This window comes from Heterodontus francisci, chromosome 23 (assembly GCF_036365525.1).
Source record: "Heterodontus francisci isolate sHetFra1 chromosome 23, sHetFra1.hap1, whole genome shotgun sequence".
In the NCBI taxonomy this organism is placed as follows: domain Eukaryota; kingdom Metazoa; phylum Chordata; class Chondrichthyes; order Heterodontiformes; family Heterodontidae; genus Heterodontus; species Heterodontus francisci.
This window is the reverse complement of record NC_090393.1, coordinates 22,156,470-22,172,134: the sequence shown is the minus strand read 5'-3', so window position 1 is coordinate 22,172,134 and position 15,665 is coordinate 22,156,470. Positions and strand designations below refer to the sequence as shown.

At 42.7% G+C, this 15,665-nt stretch overlaps 1 protein-coding gene across 1 annotated transcript in view; it reads right to left on the bottom strand.

Annotated features, from left to right (window-relative positions):
- The window catches only part of LOC137382638 (uncharacterized protein KIAA1671-like), a 255,619-nt gene that overhangs the window by 172,066 nt on the left and 67,888 nt on the right, over window positions 1–15,665 (bottom strand). Inside the window, exons 2-3 of the mRNA XM_068054841.1 lie at window positions 13,573–15,576; window positions 11,934–12,087 (exon numbers count right to left, since the gene is read on the bottom strand). Of these exons, the coding sequence (XP_067910942.1) occupies window positions 11,934–12,087; window positions 13,573–15,545 (2,127 nt within the window). The 5' untranslated portion in view covers window positions 15,546–15,576. The remainder of the gene's footprint in view (window positions 1–11,933; window positions 12,088–13,572; window positions 15,577–15,665) is intronic.

The window sequence follows — 15,665 nt, the reverse complement described above, 5'->3', positions numbered from 1 at the left end:
ACATGAAAAGTACAATCGAAATTCAAGTTTTTTCTTCTTCTACAGGTCCCTCAGGCAATTTTTGTCTCAATACATTATTGAGTTTTTGCGTTCACCAAACTGTGCAACATTAGCATTAAAAGAATGGAACACTTCCACTTCTGCATTCTGTCCACATTGAACATTCCTAGATTAGTAAAGCTTCCTATACACCATTCCAACAATCTAATCTCAGAACAGCACCCTATATGCACCAGCATGATCACACATTTTTGTACTCACACACTGACCTCGGGTGTCAGGATAGGAGTAAAATATTGGGGAATCCAAGTGAAAATTGGTTGCCGATGGAATGAATGCTGGGGTACCCTCCACAAGCAGCAGCTCCTCTCTTGTATCTTCTACAAATAGCCATTCCTCATGTCTGAGCCTTGAGAGCTTGTGTCAAGCAGCCCATTTGACCATTGGGAATGTCAGAATCACGGGCAATACTGTCTGTACATGCTAACTTCTAGCAAGGATCACTGGTAATCAAGATGGAGAACCTTGGTCTGTGTGAGTTCTCCTAGACTCAGCAAGACTAAGGTCCAGTGTAGTACCATAGTGCCATTTGGACTAACTAACTGAACATAGACCAACATTCAAACATGGGGCCTTTGGACTGGACAACTTAGTGACACACCCCACTGGATTTTTATCCACTGAGTTATCAGGATGCCAATAATGGTATGGACCTGCACCAGGAACAGCAAGAGTCAGAAAACGCTGACGAGAGTAGTTTATAGGCTTCCTAAAAGTTGGACAGAGCATTAAACAAGAAATTATTGGAGCTTGTAACAAAGGCAATGTAATCATTGTGGGGGACTTGAATCATCATATAGACTGGAAAAATTAAATTGGTAAAGGTAGGCTGGAAGATGAGTTTGTGGAATGCTTTCGTGACAGTTTCCTTCCTATCTTGGCGTCATTGGTAAATTTAGTTACCATACATTTGGTTCCTTCAGCCAAGTCATTGATATAAATTATAAATAGTTGAGGCCCCAGCACTGATCCCTGTGGCACTCCACTAGTTACAGCTTGCCAACCTGAAAAAGATCCATTTATCCCTATTCTCTGCTTCCTGTAAGTTAACCAGTCCTTTATCCATGCTAACATGTTACCCCCTACACCATGCGCTCTTGTCTTGTGTAGTAACCTTTGATGTGGCACCTTATCAAATACCTTTTGGAAATCCAAGTACACAACATCTACAGGTTCCCCTTTATCCACCATGCTTGTTACTTCCTCGAAGAACTCGAATAATTTAATTAAACATGATTTCCCTTTCATAAAGGGAAATATTGACTCTGTCTAATCCCATTATGGTTTTCTAAATCTGCTGCTATAACCTCCTTAATAATGGATTCTAGTAATTTCCCTGTGACCGATGTTCAGCTAACTGACCTATAGTTTCCTAATACTATCCTTAACTTCCTGAGTAAGCCATGAATGGATCTTTCTTGCTGACTTTTTATTTTTCTTTGGAATGTATTTTTGTTGAACATTTTGAATTGTTTCTTTAAATGTTTCCTACTATTTATTTACTGCCATACCTTTTAGTCTACCTATCGAATCAACCTCAACCAGCGCTCTCTTCATACCTATGTAATTGGATTTGTTTAAGTTTAAGATTCTTGTTTGATTGGAGTATGTCGCTTTCAAACTTAACATGGAATTCAATTGTATTATGATCACTATTTCTCAGTAGATCTTTCACTATAAGATTACTAATTAACCCTGCCTCATTACACAAAACTAAATCTAAAATAGCTTTATCCCTAGTAGGTTCCATAAAGTATTTTCCTATTCAACCTTTCTTCATACGATAAGCCCTTCATCTCCGGAATTAGTCGAGTGAATCTTCTCTAAACTGCTTCTAATGCAATTATATCCTTTTTCAAATAAGGTAACCAAAATTGTACACAGTACTCCAGATGTGGTCTCACCAACGTCCTGTACAGCTGCAGTAAAACTTCCCCACTTTCATATTCTGTAAAAGGATATAATTGCATTAGAAGCAGTTCAGAGAAGATTCACTTGACAAATTCTGGGGATGAAGGGCTTATCTTATGAAGAAAGGTTGAATAGGTTGGGCCTATACCCATTGGCAGTTAGAAGAATGAGAGGTGATCTTATTGAAACATTTAAGATGCTGAGGGACTTGAGAGTGGATACTGGGAGGATGTTTCCTCTTGTGGGGGAGTCTAGAACTAGGGGACACAGTTTAAGAATAAGAGGTCTCCCTTTTAAGATGGAGATGAGGAGAAATTATTTTTTCTTCAAGGCTCATCAATCTGTGGAATTCCCCTCCCCAGCAAGTAGTAGATGTTAGGTCATTGAATTTATTCTGAGTTAGATAGACTTTTGATAGACAAGAGAGTCAAGGGTTACGGGGACAGGAAAGTGGAATTGGGACCACAACCAGATCAGCCATGATCTTATCGAATGGCGGAGCAGGCTCAAAGGGCCGATAGGCCTACTCCTGCTTCTACGTCCTATGTTCCTATAAGATTAAAAGAGGCTAATAATGTTGCAAAGAATATTAGCAAGTCTGAGGATTGGGAGTGTTTTAGAAACCAGCAAAGGGCCACCAAAAAGCTGATAAAGATTGAGAATTAACTAGCTAGGAATATTAAAACAGATTGTAAGAGCTTTTACAAGTAGAAAGGAGCCATTGCTGGATCTGGGGCTGGGAACTCAGGTGGGCCAAGTGGACCAAGTATCTGTTGGAGAGCACTTGGGTAAGAGTGATCATTGTATCATAAGGTTTAGAAAAGTAATGCAGAAAAGCAAGGAACAAAATAAAGTAGAAGGTCTAGATTGGAAGAGGGCTAAATGCGATACGGTGAGAAAGGATCTAGGCAGGGTAAAATAAAACCAAAGACTGATAGGAAAAACTGTATCAGAACAATGGGTTATTTGTAAGGAAGAGATGTTTCAGGTACAGGCTAGGTACATTCCAATACGGGAACCAAAAGCAGGGCTCCATGGATGAGGAGGGAGATAGAGATTATGATGAAACAAAAAAAGAGGGTGTATGATGCATGTCAGGTGAATTCTTCAAGTGAGAACTAGGTCATATATAGTAAGTTGAGAGGGGAGAAGAGGAGGAAAATAAGACTGGCAAAGACAGAAAATGAGAATAGAATGGCAGTCAACATGAAAGGGAACCCAAAAATCATCTACTGGCATGTAAATAGTAAGCGGGTAGTATGAGTTGGAGTGGGGCCTATTAGGGACAAAGAGGGTAATATATGCTTAGAGGCACAGGGCAAGGCTAATGTACTTAATGAGTACTTTGTATTAGTGTTCACTAAGGAAGAGGAATCTGACAAAATATCGATAGAAGCAGAGAGAGTATAGGCAATAGATAGGGTAAAAATCGAGAGGGGGATGGTACTAAAAAGGCTGGCTATGCCTAGGGTAGATAAGTCACCTCCAGAAGGCTTGCATCACAGTTTGTTAAAGGAAGTGGGGGTGGAGATAGTAGAAGGGCTTGTCATAACCTTCCAATCTTCCCTGGATATGGGGGAGGTGCCAGAGGATTGGCGAGTGGTAGATGTGACATCCTCATTCAAGAAAGGGTGTAAGGACAGTTTTAGCAACTCCAGGCCAGTCAGTTTAACATCAGCAGTGGGTAAGGTTTCAGAAACAATAATCAGGGGGAAAAAAATCCAACAGAAACTTGGAGAGGTTCAGATTAGTTAAGGAGAGTCAGCACGGATTTGTAAAAGGGAGATCATGCTTGACTAATCTAATTGAACATAGTAACAGAGATGGTTGATGAAAGGAATGCAATGCATGTTGTTTATACGGATTTTAAGAAAGTATTTGATAAAGTACCACATAAAAGGCTGGTTAACAAAATTGAGGCTCATGAAATGAGGGTCTGTGTTCAATTGAATAAATAAATGGTTTAAGGACCAAAAACAGCGAGTCATGGTAAATGGTTACCTTTCAGACTGGAGGATGGTACACAGTGGTCTTCCCCAAGGGTCAGTGCTAGGACCACTGCTTTTTTTGCTACATATAAATGAACTGGATCTTGAAATACAGAGTAGAATTGGAGGAGTGGCAAACAGTGAGGATGATAGACTGACTAGCAGAATGGGCAGACAGGTGGTATATGGAATTTAATACTGACAAGTGTGAGATGATGCATTTTAGCAGAAGGAATAGGGAGAGGCAATATATAATTAATGGCACAGTTCTAAAGAGTGTGCAGGAACAGAGGGACCGGGGCGTGTGTTAAGAGAAACTTCCTTGCCTGTTTGTGAAGAAGACACTGAGGCTAGGATGCTTTGGTGCAGATTGTTTATTGCTTGCCACAGAGCTTACTTCTGCTCTCCAAACAACACCCACAGCCAGTGCTGGCTAGCTTTTCTTTATATATACACACTGTAATACAATCAACTAATTGATATCCAACACCTGTTCACCCTATTCTCTTCAACTACCAGTTTTTATCATCCATTAACAGAACTTTAGACCCTAACAGGGTGCATGTGCATCGATCTTTGAAGGTGGCAGGACATATTGAGAGAGTGGTTAGCAAAGCATATGTGATCTTGGGTTTCATAAATAGGGGCACTGAGTACAAAGCAGGGAAGTTACACTGAACTTTTATAAAATTCCAACTAGAGTATTGTGCCCAGTTCTGATTATCACACTTGAGGAAGAATGTAAGGGTCCTTAAGAGAGTACAGAGGAGATTTACCAGAATGGTTCCAGGGATGGGGGATTTTAGTTACAGGGTTAGCTTAGAAAAGTTGGTGTTGTTTTCCTTTGAGCAAAGGAGACTGAAGGGAGATTTAATTGAGGTGTTCAAGATTATGACAGGCATAGATAAGTTATACAAGGAAAAACTATTCCCATTAACTAATGGTACAACGACTAAGGGGACACAGATTGAAGGTTATGGGAAAGAAATGCAGGGAGAATATGAGGAAGAACTTTCTTACACAGTGGATGGTAATGACCTGGAATTCACTGCCCACAAGGGTGGTGGAAATGGAGATAATGATTTCAAAAGGAAATTGGATGGACACTTGAAGGAAATAATCTTGCTGGGCTACGGAGATTGAGTGGCGGAGTGGGACTGACTCGATTGCTCTGTGGAGGGCTGGCATGGATCTCATGGGCTAAATGGGCTCCTTCTGTGCCGTAAATGACTCTAAAAAGGACAACAGTAGCTAAAGTAAACATTGGTCCCTTAGAAGCAGAGACAGGAGAAATTATTATGGGGAATGAGGAAATGGCAAAGACATTGAACAAATATTTTGTGTCTGTCTTCACAATAGAAGGCACAAGTTGCACACCAGAAATAGAGGGTAAACTAGGAGCTAAAAAAAAAGAGGAAATTAAGGTAATTAATATTAGCAATGTATTGGAGAAACTTAAGGGACTAAAATCTGACAAATCCCCAGGAACTGATGGCCTACATCCAAGGGTTCTAAAAGAGATAGCTGCTGAGATAGTGGATGCACTGGCTATGATTTTCTAAAATTCCCTGGATTCTGGAATGAAGGATGCAACGAGTAGAGGGGATAAAGGGGATCCAGTAGATTTAGTATACCTGGATTTCCTAAAGTCATTTGATAAGGTATCACACAAAAGGTTAATAGGCAGGATAAGGGCTACTTAGAAAGGCACAGATTAATCAGGGACAATCAGCATTGATTTGTTAAGGGAAGGTTGTTTCTTACAAACTTAATTGAATTTTTTGAACAAGTAACAAGGAGGATTGTTGAGGGTAGTGCAGTGGATGTGGTCTACATGGATTTTAATAAGGCATTTGACAAGGTCCCACATGGCAGACTGGTCAGAAAAATAAAAGCCCATGGGATACAGGGGAATGTGGCAAGTTGGATCCAAAATTGGCTCATTGACAGGAAACAAAGGGTAGTGGTCACTGGATGTTTTTGCGAATGGAAAGCGGTTTCCAGTGGCGTTCCACAGGGCTCAGTGTTGGGTCCCTTGCTGTTGTGGTATATATTAATGATTTGGACTTAAATGTGGGAGACATGATTGGGAAATTTGCAGATGACACAAAAATTGGCCGTGAAGTTAACAGAAAGGAGGAAAGCCGTGGACTCCAGAATGATATCAATGGTTTGGTTGAGTGGGTGGAAAAATGGCAAATGAAATTCAATCCGGAGAAGTGTGAGGTAATGCACTTAGGAAGGGCAAACAAAGCAAGGGAATACACAATAAACAGGAGGATATTGAGAGGGGTAAAAGAAGTGGACAGTCCTTGTGTCCACAGGTCCCTGAAGGTGGCAGATCAGGTAGGTAAAGTGAAGAAGGCGTATGGAATGCTTTCCTTTATTGGCTGAGGTATAGAATACAAAAGCAGGGATGTAATGCTGGAACTGTATAAAACGCTGGTTTGGCCACAGCTGGAGTACTAGGTACAGTTCTAGTCACCACATTTCAGGAAGGACATAATTGCTTTGGAGAGAGTAAAGAGGACATTTACAAGAATGTTGCCAGGGCTTGAAAGTTGCAGCTATGAGGAAAGATTGGATAGGATAGGGTTGTTTTCCTTAGAACAGAGGAGGCTGAGGGCTGACTTAATTGAGGTATACAAAATTATGAGGGACCTCGATAGAGTAGACAGGAAGGACTTGTTTCCCCTAGCGGAGAGGTCATTTAGCAGGGGGCACAGATTTAAGGTGATTGGTAGAAGGATTAGAGGGGACATGAGGGAAAACTTTTTCACCCAGAGAGTGGTGGGTGTCTGGAATTCACTGCCCGGATCGATGGTGGAGGCAGAAACTCTCAACTCATTGAAAAGGTACCTGAACCTGTACCTGAAGTGCTGTAACCTGCAAGGCTACAGACCAGGTGCTGGAAGGTGGGATTAGATTGGGCGGCTAGTTTTTCAGCCAGCGCAGAAATGATGGGCTGAATGAGCTCCTCTGTGCTGTAACTTTTCTATGGTTCTATGGGCTTATGGAGTTGGGGGGTTAATATAATAGCATGGATAGAGGATAGGTTAATTTTCAGGAAGCAAATAGTAGGCATAAACGGGGCATTTCAAATTGGCAGGCTGTGACTAGTGGAGTGCTGCAAGGATCAGTGTTGGGGCCTCAGCTATTTACAATCTATATTAATGATTTGGACAAACAGACAAAGGGTAATGTATCTAAGTTTGCTGGTGAGTCAAAGTCACGTGGAAATGTAAGCTGTGAGGAGGACACAGAAAGGCTGCAAAGAGATATAGACAGGTTAAATGAGTGGGCAACAAGATGACAGATGGCGTATAATGTGGTGAAGTGTGAGGTTGTTCACTTTGGTCGTAAGAATAGAGGAGCAGAATTTTTTTTTTAAAAAGGCATGAAACTTGTAAATGTTGATGTTCAGATAGACTTGGGTGTGCTCGTACAAGGAATACAGCAAGTTAGCATGCAGGTACAGAAAGCAATTAGGAAGGCAAATGGCATGTTGGCCTTTATTGCAAGGGATTGGAGTACAAGAATAAAGAGGTCTTGCTATAATTGTACAGGGCTTTGGTGAGACACATCTGGAATACTGTGTGCAGTTTTGGTCTCCGTATTTAAGGAAGGATATACTTGCATTCTCGCACCTACACTGTTTGGGATCTTCTTCTCCCTGCTGCTCTCTCATGCATTCAAGTCTTCAGAAGAAGGAATTTTCCTCCACACAAGATCAGATGACAGGTTGTTCAACCTTGCCTGTCTAAGAGCAAAGACCAAAGTACGGAAGGTCCTCATCAGGGAACTCCTCTTTGCTGACGATGCTGCATTAACATCCCACACAGAAGAGTGTCTGCAGAGACTCATCGACAGGATTGCGGCTGCCTGCAACAAATTTGGCCTAACCATCAGCCTCAAGAAAACGAACATCATGGGACAGGACGTCAGAAATGTTCCATCCATCAATATCGGCGACCACGTTCTGGAAGTGGTTCAAGAGTTCACCTACTGAGGCTCAACTATCACCAGTAACCTGTCTCTCAATGCAGAAATCAACAAGCGCATGGGAAAGGCATCCGCTGCTATGTCCAGACTGGCCAAGAGAATATGGGAAAATGGCGCACTGACACGGAACACAAAAGTCCGAGTATATCAAGCCTGTGTCCTCAGTACCTTGCTCTACGGCAGCGAGGCCTGGACAACTTACGTCAGCCAAGAGCGACGTCTCAATTCATTCCATCTTCGCTGCCTTCGGAAAATCCTTGGCATCAGGTGGCAGGACCGTATCTCCAACGCAGAAGTCCTCGAGGCGGCCAACATCCCCAGCATACTGAGCCAGCGGCGCTTGAGATGGCTTGGCCATGTGAGCCGCATAGAATATGGCAGGATCCCCAAGGACACATTGTACAGCGAGCTCGTCACTGGCATCAGACCCACCGGCCGTCCATGTCTCCGTTTTAAAGACGTCTGCAAACGCGACATGATGTCCTGTGACATTGTTCACAAGTCGTGAGAGTCAGTTGCCAGTGATCGCCAGAGCTGGCGGACAGCCATAAAGACAGGGCTAAAGACTGGCGAGTCAAAGAGACTTAGCTGTTGGCAGGAAAAAAGACAGAAGCGCAAGGAGAGCCAACTGTCTAACAGCCCCGACAACCAATTTTATCTGCAGCGCCTGTGGAAGAGTCTGTCACTCTAGAATTGGCCTTTATAGCCACTCCAGGCGCTGCTTCACAAACCACTGACCACCTCCAGGCGCTTACCCATTGTCTCTCGAGACAAGGAGGCCAAAGAAGAAGATACTTGCATTGGAGACAGTACAGCGAAGGTTCACGAGATTAGTTCCTGCCATGAGAGGGTTGTCCTATTAAGAGAGGCTGAGTAAATTGGGCCAATATTCTGTGGAGTTTCGCAGAATGAGAGGTGATCTCAATGAAACATACTAGATTCTGAAGGGGGTTGATAGGGTAGACACTGAGAGGTTGTTTCTGCTGGCTGGGAAATCTAAAACACGGGGGCACAGTTTCAGGATAAGGAGATGATCATTTAGGACTGAGATGAGAAGAAATTTCTTCATTCAAAGGTTGTGAATCTTTGGAATTCTCTACTCCAGAGGGTTGTGGATGCTTCATCTTTGAATATATTTGAGGCTGAGATAGACGGAATTTTGGTCTCTCCGGGAATCAAGGGATATGGGAAGTGGGCGGGAAAGTGGAGTAGAGGCCTGCTCAGGTCAGGAAAAAGGAACCCGACCCGGCCCCAGTCCTTCCGATTTTGCCCCGGGCCTGACCCGGCTCAACCTGACCATCTGTTTACTTACCTTACTGACGCTGAACCTGCAGCGCATGTGTGATGACGTCATAGTGACATCACTAGCACACTGCACAGACTCAGTTTCGTCCTGGACTTCCAGCTCAGGTAAGTTTTTTAATTTCAATACTTACCAGCAGAACACTTACCTTGTGTGTCCGGCCCAACCCGACCCGACTCGAACTGAACTCGGGCCAACCTGACCCGAGCCCAAAAACTGTACCCGGAAGACGGGCCCGACCCGACCCGAACCCGACATATGCTGTCGGGTAGCAGGCCTCTAAAGTGGAGTTGAGGCCAAGGGTCGGCTTTGACCGTATTGAATGTCAGAGTAGGTTGGAGGGGCCAAATGGCCTACGCCAGCTCCTGTTATGTTTTTATGTTCTAAGAATTTTTTTAATGAAACAATCATTTTGCAATTTAACATGAGTTTGGAGAATTACATCTAAATATTCAATTTTCATTTTTTTTCCCCCTTTCTTCCCCAATTTTCTATCCCTTACTCTCTTGAAGGCATTTGCTCTTTACTGGAGTTTGGTCCCACAGGAGCCAGTTGTCCTCCAGAAACTTGCCCAAGTAGCTATGCTTCAGATATGTGCCCAAAATTGAATGTCATTTATTTATGGAGAGATTCTCAGACAAATCTAATCATATGATCACCTAAACCTCCTCCAGCAGGCTTATTCGACAGCACTCAAGACTGGGAAACCCGGCCAATGATTCTCTCCCAATCCAGAAGCGCTTTATAGCCAACAAGTACTTTTAAAATGCAATGACTGTTGTAATGTAGGAAAACTCAGCTCAGGGCTGATCAGGATGCCAAGGGTACAAACAGTTTGACTCACCTTGAGATAGCAGCTGGGGAGGTGAGGTTGATAGGAAGAATCGAAAAGCAGAATATTATTTACATGGAGAGAGACTGCAGAATGTTGCAGTACAGAGATATCTGGGTGTCCACATCCCGTAAACAAATAAAAAAAGTGCTGCTATGCTATCATTGTGAAGGGGATGACATGGGAGGGGTCTCTGGACAACGGGTAGTAGTTATTCCCAGGAAGCTACATCCCGTGCTACTAAGAGATCTCGAAACAGCTTGGTAATGCAGATCTTTCAGGACATGAAAAATCTGATAAATGTGGCAATGCGTTGGTGGTTTAATTAGGCTATTCAATTATCAGCAGGCATCATAGTCAAGCACAATCCTGTCCTCTCCCAATGTTTATGCAAGTACTTTCCAGCTGGACTCACCAATTAGTAATCAGGAGCAGAAACTTTCCCCTGCCTAGCCTAGAGGCACCATGACCAATTGCAGTGCTCCTTCAACTACCTATCAACTAGCTCAGCACAGATAGGAAGTGAACCTTGGACCTTTTCAGTCTGTGTAATTCAATTCCACATTATGCAGCATACTTAACAACTGATCCACTGTGGGGACATGGGGGACAACTATTAGACTTTTTTTAAAGCTTTCAAGATGAGAGGCACACTTTATTTAGGTAAAGGCTTGGAATAAACACCTTTCTTTAAGAAAGACTTACATTTATATAGTGCCTTTCATGACCTCAGATTGTTCTAAAGTCCTTTTACAGCCAATGAAGTACTTTTAAAAAAAAAGTGTAGTCACTATTGTAATGTAGGAAACGTGGTAGTCAATTTGCGCATCGCAAGCTCCCACAAACAGCAATGTGACAATGAGCAGATAATCTGTTTTGACTAATGCTGATTAATATTTGCTCGGACATGAGGAGATTAACTCCCCTACTCATCTTCAAAATAGTTCCCTTGGAATCTTTTACGTCCACCTGAGAGAGCAGACGGCACTTCTGAGAGTGCAGCACTCCCTCAGTAATGCACTGGGGTGTCAGTCTAGATTTTTGTGCACAAATCTCCGGAGTGGGACTTAGACCCATAACCTTCTGAATCAGAGGCAAGGGCGCTACCAACTGAGCCACAGCTGACATCATGTCAACCAGTACACCACCCGCCCCCCCCGGCTACCTTAACTATCATTTCACACCTAGGCTTCTTAGTCTAGCAATGAGGGTTTTTATCGTGATGCTAAATTCAATTAACACTTCCAATTTGAAGTGCAAAGTTAATTATCCATATACTATTTAGAAACTGCAAAATCAATTATTTAAACGTTGGATTTCAGTGATTCAAAAGGTGACAAATATTCTAGACATGAGAAACAAAAGTGTAAAAATGCTTCTTTTATAAAGCTAAAACATTGTGCTGTGGTTACTAAGCAATTGCCTCTGCCAGCACAGTCTCATGCTTCAAGGTCCATGGACTTAACCGTTAATCGGATCCAGTAATCAGTCATCAAGTACATCCCCCACCTTAACTAGAATATTAATAGAAACAATTTTAATCTTGGTAAGTGATGCTGCAGAAATTTCTGTGGATCGTTATTGGCTACTAGTTGTTATGAAGATTCTCTGTTCTGTTGGTAAAGTTCACTGGGGTTGAATGGTGGCTTCCAGATGAATCTAAATGGTTTTAGCTTGTAAATAAAACTCTTTGTTCAAAGTAGGGCTGGGCAGCATCAATATCCTATGTCTACACCAAACTAAAGATTTTTGTTTTAGTGACACACAGCTAGGTTTACTTCGGAACAACAGTCAAATGAAAAACAAAGTCTGTGACGCAAAGGATGCAAGTCATTACCATGTCTGTTTCATCTTCTTCATCTTTTTCTCGGCTCTCCCTCCTTCCCTGTTCTTGAGTGTTCTGCAAGACTGAGTGTTCTGGAGATGAAGAGATAGCCATATTCATGTGTTTCTCGCCGTGACCTTCAACACCAATTGCTTGAGTCTCAAACCTGTTGGAAAGTTTGTTCAGGACGTCATTAATCAAACAACTTTACATGCTTTTAAATCTGAAAAAGATTTTATCTACATAAAAACAGCTCTTTGGAATGAAAAGCATGAAGGACAATTCGAAATTTTTACTTGAGTGAGAATTTGCTAATTCTAAAGTGCAGCAAAATGTTTTAGGAAATCAGGATCAGATATTTTTGTTTAACATTATCGGCAACTATACGAGTTCACTTTTTAATTAACACAGTTGCAGTGGGACTACGTTGGCACACCAATGCACCAGCCAGTACGGCACGTGTTTGCAGCTGGGATTTCCCAACACAGCAAAGTCCTGCTCTCAGCCATGCTATTAAAGAAAAGGCAGCAAGTGAATGATTAAACAGTCACCCAAGACTCACATTCACAAACCTTGAAGTCACCTTAAACACGAAGATTGATGAGAAGGTGTGGTAACTGATAAGTATGATACTTGCATATTGTTAACTGAACACTAGATGGCTCCCTGATGAGTGTAAGTACATTATACCAACCACATTCTAACATTTTGGGCTGAATTTTACCAGCCCCTCGACGTCAGGGCGGGGTGTAAAATACTTGCGGGAGCGGCCCGCCACGACCCCCGACGGCGAGAAAGCCCACAGCATTATACCAGCGGCGGTGAGGCCTCGATGCAGCTGCCCCGCTTGGCAGCAGGGCCTTCATTTAAATATTAAAATGAATTACAATGTGCAAATCAACTTACCTTGTCCCGACGGCTGTCCCATGCCGATATTACAGCCGCCAAAAGGATGTCCCACGCCTTTGGAACTCTGTACGGGGGAGCGGGGGAAACACTTTATATTGGCTGTGGGGCTAGTGGGAAGGGGTTGAAGGGCAAATGTTACGAGGTTGTGGGGGGGGGGGGGGGGCGGAGTTTGCCTTGGCAATAAAATTTATTTAGGGTCAGTGGTCCTAAAACAGACATTGGGCTGGGGGGTGGGGGGGGGGGGGGGGGAGGTGGTGAAATGGGTGTTGAAAGGGCCTCCAACTTTTGTTAAGATTTTAAAATTGCATTTTTATAAATGTCACTTTAAATAATAAAATGTCCTCCTCCAAGGGCTTGGTGCGGTGGCGCTGCACACCATTGCCAGGGACACAGCGGCCGCCCCCTCCCTCTATGTCATCGTGGGCGGCCGCTCCGCCCCTCCATTTAAATTGAGCCTCCGCATGAAATATCTCGGGGGCTCAGAGGTGGCGCATCCGCGCCTGAAGGCCAACGACTTCAAAGCTCACCGCCGTGATGTGCAGCGCGCTTATAAAATTCAGCCCCTTGTATTGCTTTTGTTTTTCCTTGAGAGGAATATTCTACTTATTACCACACAGTTTGAGTGTTTATTCGAACATAACATTAACTAGGCACATGGTAAACAAGTGAATGATATGGGATGCAATTTAAAAAAAAAAATTCACTGGACATCAAACACTTCAAGAATTTAAACTCCACATACCTTTTCGTTATGTCTGAAGACAGAGGTCTTGGCTGGTACGATCGTCTTTGGGAACTTCGGAGTTGTTCCCGTTTGGAATCATTGTTCTCTGAAGTCAACGTTTGGATTCGTTGTCTGACAGGAATATTTATCGTTTCCTTCTCAGGGGCAGACTGCGGACAATCTATTTTTGCTGTGCTATTACTGGCAGAATCTAAGAGGAGACTTATGCGACTTTTAATTATCCCACCAGAAACTGGCACTTTATTTCCTTTACTTCCTCGATCATCGAAGCCCAAAGAAGAGCATTCACCATCTGAAGCTCGGCCCAGGTCAGAACATTCTTTATCCAACTTCTTATTTGTCCGACTCTTAAGTTGCTCTTGGTCAGTTCCCAATTTCTCTTCATCAGTTCTTAATGAGGTAGCAGGTATTTTTTCTTTCTTTTCCTCTTTCCCCTGACCTGGAGTGATTTTGGTGTCATTAAGGTCATTTTCCCACAGAATCTTTCTTTCTGGGGAAGTAATCTGCTCTTTATTGTCTCTCTCATACAATGTATATGCCTTGACATCTTTATTACGGATATCCATCTTTGGGCTGTTAATGAATTTCTTTTTTGCAACAAGAAAACAACTATTTGTCTCGACTTCATGGTCATTTGGAGAAGCTGAAGACCAACACTTTTCTGCCACTGCTACTGACTCTTCCTGTTGAACTACTAAATCACATCTGGTGCCTGAGGGCACAGCGCTATCAGCCTTATTAATGGGGACATTTTCTTTACTATCCTCCGATAGGGGAACATTTCTCTTGTGAGCAGAGGCTTCAAATCTGTCTGTAAGGTCCACTGATAAAGGTCTGGGATTTTTAAGCCAAGGTTTTTCAAGGGTAGAAGGCTTTTCATTGTGCATTATGGTGATTTCTGAAGGAGACTCTGATTTCTGGTCATTTGTGGCTCCAGGATGCCAAGCAGATAATGGTCTAGGTTTCCTTAACTGAACTCTGGGTGAAGGTGGGCTTTCAGTACTATCCTTTTCTTTGTCCATTTTGTCTTTATCTTCCTCTGCAAACCGGTCCCATTTTCCTAAAATTCGTAATGAAGAAGCTCTCAAGAGCGCTGCAGGTTTTGATGTCCCAAACCCTTGAGTGGCACTTGGGCTGTATTTCCTGGAATGAATGGATGGCTTAGATGACATAAAAGGTTGCATAGTCCCTTGCAGCTTTTGATCCTCTGAACTGTCCCTGCATTTCCCAATATCTTTAACATCTTCACTGGATTTCTTTGATTTTAACTTCTGCACAGAAGTTTCCAGAATGACAATTGTAGTTGGTTTTGTTGCAGAATGTTCACTCTTTTCTTCTGTTGTTTCTTCCAAACTCAAGGTCATGGGTGAAGAAGAAACTGCAAAATTGCTAAGTTTTGGTGTTGAATGTAGGTTGAGCAATGTTTCACCATCCTGAGAGTCCCCTGCCCTCATCCAACTGATGTTGTCAGATCCTAATGAAGGCTTTTGAGCAAAGGAAGACAATACTGACAAAACAGTTCCACTTGGTGCATGTTTGGCCTCTGTGTTCCTGAAGCTTGCTTTTGCATCGCCTATATCTACAGCCAGTTTCCCTAATGGTGTAATAATAGAAGCACCACTTATAGGCTTAGGGGCTGAGAGAGGTGCTTGTGTGGTCCCTAGAGATGGATATGGCACTGATGACTTTTCCAAACAAAATAGTCTTGGAGTAAGTGTTGGTTTTGGTCCTGTTACAGGCTTTGTTACTGAGCCCAAATTATAATTCAGTTTGCCATCATTATCAAATATATGGGGAGAAACTGGAGTTGCTGATTCACGGGCTTTATTGCTTGCATCTGAAAGCGGGCTTATGCGAGTCCATGGAGACTTCGTCTCATTTACAATATCATTCACATCACTCAATGTATTCTTTGGGGTTGGGGCAGGTTTCCCCTCCACCCATGTTGCCATGACAGTTATTTTAGGCATCCACCATGCTGCATGATATAAGAGTCAAGTCCTACAAAAAGAGCAAGAAAAAAAGTTAATTGCTTACAGGACAATAAGATGGTTTCCAAAGAAGGAATGTCATCAGTCTTACTTAGAGCA